The 6,237-nt window shown below is 58.2% G+C and overlaps 2 protein-coding genes across 2 annotated transcripts in view; one reads left to right on the top strand and one right to left on the bottom strand.

Moving 5' to 3' along the window:
- The window catches only part of TESK1 (testis associated actin remodelling kinase 1), a 10,861-nt gene extending 10,214 nt beyond the window's left edge, over positions 1-647 (top strand). The window contains 1 exon segment of the mRNA XM_056323699.1: positions 625-647. Within this exon segment, the coding sequence (XP_056179674.1) occupies positions 625-647 (23 nt within the window).
- CD72 (CD72 molecule) lies at positions 105-4,950 on the bottom strand. The gene is made up of 8 exons (XM_056324022.1): positions 4,714-4,950; positions 4,539-4,628; positions 4,227-4,316; positions 3,437-3,751; positions 3,042-3,190; positions 2,559-2,710; positions 1,488-1,655; positions 105-641 (listed from the first exon to the last, which is right to left on the bottom strand). Exons 1-7 carry the CDS (start codon positions 4,796-4,798, stop codon positions 1,514-1,516), a joined length of 1,023 nt encoding a protein of 340 aa, XP_056179997.1. The 5' UTR covers positions 4,799-4,950; the 3' UTR covers positions 105-641; positions 1,488-1,513.
- Between the last annotated feature and the right edge of the window lie 1,287 nt (positions 4,951-6,237).

The following is a 6,237-nucleotide window of genomic DNA, read 5'->3' as shown; positions in this document are numbered from 1 at the left end:
CGGCCATCTCATTGAAATGGGTTTGATCAAATTCCCATTCATTAGTTAGGTTCTTTGGGTTCATGCCCTTGCGTCTGTGTTTGTGGTGTACACAAGAAATCAAAGCGCAGGCAAGCTGTGGTTCTTTATTGCTACAGAGGGGTTTCAGCCAGCGGACAAGATAGTGACACGTGCCACCTCCAAAAACTGGCTTTTAACACCCTTTCGCTCCTCAAGCAAGCTAATTCACATAGCAATTTCATCAACTATATATGGCAGACAGGACCGTATAATAAACCCAGAGCATTTTCGCTTGGTTGAACACTACTTCCTCTGGTCTTGCCTGGCTACAGTGTTACAATCAGGGCTATTTTGCTTAATCTCATATGCAGGTGTGTAGTAACTATTTTAAAGTCCTAATGACTTGTCTGGCAAAGCATCGGTCTAGCAAGTGCTAGAGTTGCTTTTGCAAGGCACTATCATACTGTACAATCCTAAAGGTCATTTCTCTACTTTCTAATTAGCAAAAAAAAAATAAAAAAAAATATCCAACCACCAGCACAGGCGCTAGCTGGTTCAGGCGCAGCTTCTCTCCTTGTGTGCTGAGGCTTTGCTGACGCTGTTTCTTGCTGGGTCGTCTGGAAGCCATGGTCAAGCTGCAGCTGTAATGGGGCCAGGCAGAAAGTCCCTGCTGTGGGAAGGGGACCTGGCCAGGTGCAGGGCTGTGCTGTCCCCCACTCCCACATCCTGGCATGCCAGCACCACAGCTCGCTCTGTGCTGGGGATGTTGCATGGTTGCAGGGGCTGAGCATCAGGGCTTGGTCCGATCTGGGACTGGGGCTGGGCTCCCCATCGCACACCAGCCCTTGTGCTCAGGAAGACCCAGCGTACTCCATGCAGGTGTGGGGGCTGGGCTGTGGGCTTGTGACGCTCTGCTGAAGCACAGCAGCTTGGGGGGGGAAATGGGCACTGCCAGCACCTCCCCCAGCCTGCGTGATGCCCAAGTGTCGTTGGGCATTGCTGGGAAGGACCTAGGCAGCCCCATGAGTAGTGGGTAGTGGGTTGCTCACATGGATGGGATGCAGCAAGGCTGAAGTGGAGGTGGTGCAGCTACAGGTGCTGCAAGGGAAGGCAGAGGGTGAGGGTGAGGTGCTGCCCAGTCCTCCACTGCATGCAGTGGGGTTGGGAAGACATCTTGCAAAGGGGGTTTCCCTCATCTTGGTGCTTTGCTGCATCACATCTTAGGGGTGGGGGGGGGCGGGGGTTAGGATTGTTGGGGGGGGGGGGGGCCGTCTCTTGATCTACTGCAGACCAGGGGATCCCACAGCAGCAAAGGGATGCAGGCAGGCTCATCCCACACAGGAAGGTGCCTGCATCCTTCTGCCTTTCCAAGGGAGGAGATCAACATGCCCCATGCAGAGGTCTACACAGAGGCCCACTTTCCTCCATGCATGCCCTCCATGCCTTGCACACACTAGGCTGGGCAGAGTCTGGCACAGGACACTCACCGCAGTGGTGCTGCAGCCAGCAGCCATCACAGTGAGAAAGGGGAGCTTGGCCCTGCTGCCTTCTCGCAGATCCAAAGTTGCAGGTCATCAGGAGCAGCACACTGGGCAGATTTGATGATCCCGTGGCTTATTATGGCACAGGATCCATTCGACTTTGACTGCCATGGCCTGGATGGGGAAACAACACATCAGGGAGCTGCTCGTATCCACCATCCCCAGCCAAGGCAGCTGTGGCTGCTGACAGCTGCCTCCTGTAGGCTTGCACAGGAGGTGTTGAATGCTGCAGTCCTCCCCTCCTGTTTTCACAGTCTGAAGCCTCAGCCAGGACAACCCCGCCCTTCCTCGGGCAGGCTGAGAAACCCCTCTAAGGCTCTGCATTGCTTGTGACTCCCCTTAGCCTCCCCACTGCCTTGAATCTCAGCCTTGCTGCTGGGGGATACTTCATCTCTGCAGCACCCAGCGGTGGGGGATAGCCCTGTCCTCCCTGGGGGCACACGGGTGGCTGGAGGAACTGCCCTGGGCTGTGGGGACACACTGGGGTGCAGCCCTCCACAGTGGGGGTGAGGATGGAGAAGCAGGCAGCGGGCAGGGACTGGGGACCCAGCAGCCAGACAGACAGGTCTGTTCCTCTCCACTGCTCCCAGACACTGCAAGAGGAAGCTGTGGTGAGCTGGGGAGGGGGTGCACATGACAGGGAGGAGCCCAGGACCCTCTTCAGGCGGAAGGCTTGATTTCCCTTCAACGAGGGACCAGGGAGGCACAAGGGGGGATAGAACTATAGAACTGGTGCTCAAACACTTTGTCTAGAACCCGAATAAAACATGCAGTTTCTTTTGTGCCCTTTCGCTGCCTCCTGCTTGCGCATGCTTTGCACATGCCCCCCCCCCCCCCCCCCCCCCCCCGCCAAATCTTGCCTTTCCATTTGCACAGCCTCTAAGCATCTCATCACACCACTGCACCCACCTCCCCTCAGCCTCAGCTGACTTGTTGTTCTCTGTTGCCCAGTGCTTGTGCCTGGGACTGGGTATGCGAGGAGAAGGGGTTTCAACAAGAGGCTGCGCCACTGGGTACCTTCGGTAAAGGGAGCCATCCACCCAGAACCAGGTGTCTGGGACCTCTTCGACATATGGGTCCTCTTCCTCAAGCCACCCATAGTCATACCAGGGGAAGCTGCTTTTCTGCAGCCCGATCCAGTATGGGGTGTCTGAGTTCTTCAGGAAGGTCTGGGGAAGGAGAAAAAGGGGCTTTTAGTGGCTTTTCCATGGTACCTATGTAGTGCGATGTTTGGAGGGGGTGGTCATATCCCCAAGGAACACCTTGGGCTGGAGCTCCTTGGGGCAGGACAGCTGAGCAGCCCTGGTGCCCTGTTCTATCTTTGGCAGCATCCAGTGGTGCCAGAGCCTCTCTGCCCCATGTCCACCACCTGCTCCAGAGATCAGCCTTGCACCCTCCAATGTTTCAGCAGGGCAGGGGACCCCAGGGCAGTGCTGGCCCACACAGGGACCCCAGGGCTGGATCCACCAGCTCCTGCCATCAGCTCCCTCAGTGCCCTACCGGCACAGTCCAGCGACTCCAGGATTTGGTGATCAGGAGTTGAGAATACTTCTTCTCGCACTCATCTCTGCTGTCCTCCCATGTCTTCTTCTCTGACGAGATGAAGAGGCACTTGCCCCTGTAGAGCACCCAGCCTGAAGGGCAGCAATCTGGGGGCAGGGGCACGGCTCAGGTGCTTGTTCAGCCACAGATGCCTTGAGGCAGGGACTGGGAACAGCCCCAAATCTTCCCAGCAGACACCAGGCTCAGCCTCTGCCCCAGGCATAGTGTCAGCCTTTGGACCACCCAATCCTGACCATGTGGCCAAAAAAGCCAGTGTTCCTGCCTTGGCACTGTACCTGCTGAGGGGTGCTAGTCTTCTGGGGCACCCCATCCCTGCTCCACCATCACCTTACCTATAGCTGTGCAGGAGCGCAAGGTGGCCACCGTGCTCTCGCTGATGTTGAGCTTCCCCTGCACCTCCTGCATCTCCTTCTCCATCTTCCCCAGGACCCCCGTGAGTCGCACGATCTCGGCATTCAGGTTGCCCAGCTCCTGCCGGCTGCTGTTGCCCTCCCGCCACGCTCGCTGCAGCTCTGCCATGGCCCACGCCAGCTCCAGCCGCATCTGCTCCAGGCTCTGCTCCTGTGCCCTCACCTCCTGCGAGAGGCGGCCCCGCTCGGCCGCGTGCTCCCGGGAGGCGTCCTGCAGGCTGTGGGTGACCTGCCAGTCTGGGGACAGCGGGAGTGAGCTGGGGCACAGCGATGGGACAGCCCAGGCAGGGCCACGTGGGCTGACCCTGCTAGGGGGGTAGGATGACCCTTGCAAGGCAGCATCCATCCATGCTGGATGGGAAAGACACAGCAGGGAATTGTGCTGTCAGGAACAGGCGGTGGCAGGGGGGAGCAGGGCAAGGCAGGACAGGATGGATGTAGGAGCAGACAGAGCAGGGTAGTGGCAGGAAGGGTGCAGCAACACAAGGCTGGGCAAGCCTGGGCAGGGCAGGGAGACACCCATGATGTGCAAGGGGTACAAGCCAGCGTGTACCAGACAGGGCAGAGGGATCCAGCTACAAAGAGTGGGCATGGGCATACTCCATTCACCCCCACCACTCACCCAGGAACTCACCCTAGCCCATCTGCCTCCCTCTCACCACGCTGCCCAACCACCCCCCACCTCAGAAGTGCCCAGCCCCCCCCAACTCACAGCAAGTTCCCAGGGCCACAGTGGCCACCAGCAGCAACAGGCAAGCTACTATCAGTCCCACAGGGAGGTACTGCCACCAGGACCAGCGCCCTGCAAGACACAACCAACCACAGGCATCACACAGTGAGTCAGGAAACCCCTGACAGCCCCTAGACCTCTTACCTTCAGGCAGCAGAGTGGCAGCATGATAGCACAGGTGGCATGGTTTGGGCACTTCTTCTCTTCAAGAATGGGAAAGGGGTACCCTGAAACATGACCCACTACCCAAGCCAAGACCTCCCCAGGTTCCCTGGGCTCCAGCTAGGCACTCACCTCGACTGGGCTGGGCCCTGTCCCCATCCTGCCCCACCGACAGCGGCTGCATGTTCTCGTAGGGGCTCTCCGCATCATCCATGCCAAGGGCTGTTGGAGGAAGGGAGAGGAGGGCAGATAAGTCCACAAGGTAAGGCATGGTGGGGAAAGTGTAGGGGGTCCCAAGGGCTCTCACCTGCCTCCAATGCCTGGCTGGCCATGCTCCGGCCCCCCATCACCTTGGCAAACCTCAGGTCAGCATAAACCATGCTCTGGGCCATGTGGGCAAGCACTAGGCAAGCCCTGAGCCCTTCTGGCTCCCACCCTACCCTTGGGATGCCTTTCTGGGATGGTCCTGTTCCCTGGTAATTGCGCCGTCTCTTGGGGGTGCAGGGAAGAAGTGCAGTCAGCGTCTTCAGAAGCAGAAGTTTGCTCTGAGCTGTGGCAGATGGGACCAACGAGGCACAGCTGCAGGAACCAGCACCTTCTCATTGGTCCTTGCATCACTGCCCTGTCCCCTCCCACACCCCAAAAGTGCTCACAGTTCCCACGAGCACATGGCAGGTCCAGGGCAGCACTGCCTGAGGTCAGGGCAGTGGCAGAGCAGGGATGGACCCAAATCTCTGGGTCAGGGGAGAGCTGGGGGAGAGTAGGACCAGCCTGGATACAGGAGCACATCACCCTGGGGACAGCCCTGAGGGTGGCTGGAAGTCTTCACGGATGCAGATTTCCCCTCCTGGCCTCTGGGAATGGGTATTTCCCCATGATGTAGCTTGTGCTGCTCCCTTTCATCCTCTCCCTGATACCCTCCTAGAAGACCCCTGGCTTCGGCATCAGTCCAAAGCTCCCCAGAGGGTTACATAGGGCAGTGACACCTGCTTTGCCTTCCCTTCCCCAGACCACAACTCCAGGACTCACAGCATCTCCTCCCTCTGTCCCAACCTTCAGCCCCTCAGCGTCTCAGAGATCTCTACTGAACTGCATACAGAGACGCAGGTTTCAGAAAGGGCACTGAGTTTAGGGACCAGCTGGGCACATCTGGACAAAGCCAGTTCCTGGGACAGGACTGGAGGCATCCAGGGGTGCCAGTGGAGCACAGCATTGCAAGGCCACTCTCCACCACCTCTTCAAGAGCAGTGGAAGTTCTTTTCCACTGGATAAAGGCAAAAATCATGGCCAGCTCCAAAGGGGACAGTAAAGATGTTTGGAAAGCTAAAGGCTGAGCAGCTTCCAGCCAGTCCCCGGGAAGAAGGTGGAGCACATCCTCCTGGGCATGTGGTGGTCCAGGTACAGGGAGGATATGGTGGTGGCTGGGGGGAGCCCAGTGGGATTTACCAAGTGCAAGTGGCACCTGCCTGACCTGCCCACCTGCTGCTGTGGGAGCGATGGGCTGGCGACCAGAGGAGAGCAATGGGGCCCATTTATCATGACCCTTCGAGGTCTGGGCCATAGTAGCCTGTGGTGTCCTTGCTGGCAGAATGGGGAGATGTGGCCGGGAGAAGGGGAGAAGAGCAAGAGCTCACACTGCAATGTGGAAACCCCTTCCAGGCACTAGGGGCTGCATTGCACAGCAATGATGGTCAAAACCCAAAGCAGAGTACTAAGAGGGGGACCCTCCATCCTGGATGGAGGCAGCACCAGAGACACCTGTTCCTACATGAAAGCCAGCCCTCCTCTCCCCTGCCTCAGAGAGCTGGGTCAATTCTCGGTAGTCTGAGCC

Source organism: Falco biarmicus, chromosome Z (assembly GCF_023638135.1).
Source record: "Falco biarmicus isolate bFalBia1 chromosome Z, bFalBia1.pri, whole genome shotgun sequence".
In the NCBI taxonomy this organism is placed as follows: Eukaryota; Metazoa; Chordata; class Aves; order Falconiformes; family Falconidae; genus Falco; species Falco biarmicus.
The sequence above is the reverse complement of the archived record's forward strand: the minus strand, read 5'-3'. Positions and strand labels throughout refer to the sequence as shown.

Excerpts from the sequence above, each read along its gene's own strand:
- CD72 (XM_056324022.1), bottom strand. The coding sequence starts at position 4,798 with ATGGCCCAGAGCATGGTTTATGCTGACCTGAGGTTTGCCAAGGTGATG. Across the intron at positions 4,317-4,538 it reads CAGGGCCCAGCCCAGTCGAG|GGCGCTGGTCCTGGTGGCAG; the intron begins GTGAGTGCCTAG and ends TGTGTCTTGCAG. Across the intron at positions 3,752-4,226 it reads TGTGGCCCTGGGAACTTGCT|ACTGGCAGGTCACCCACAGC; the intron begins GTGAGTTGGGGG and ends CGCTGTCCCCAG.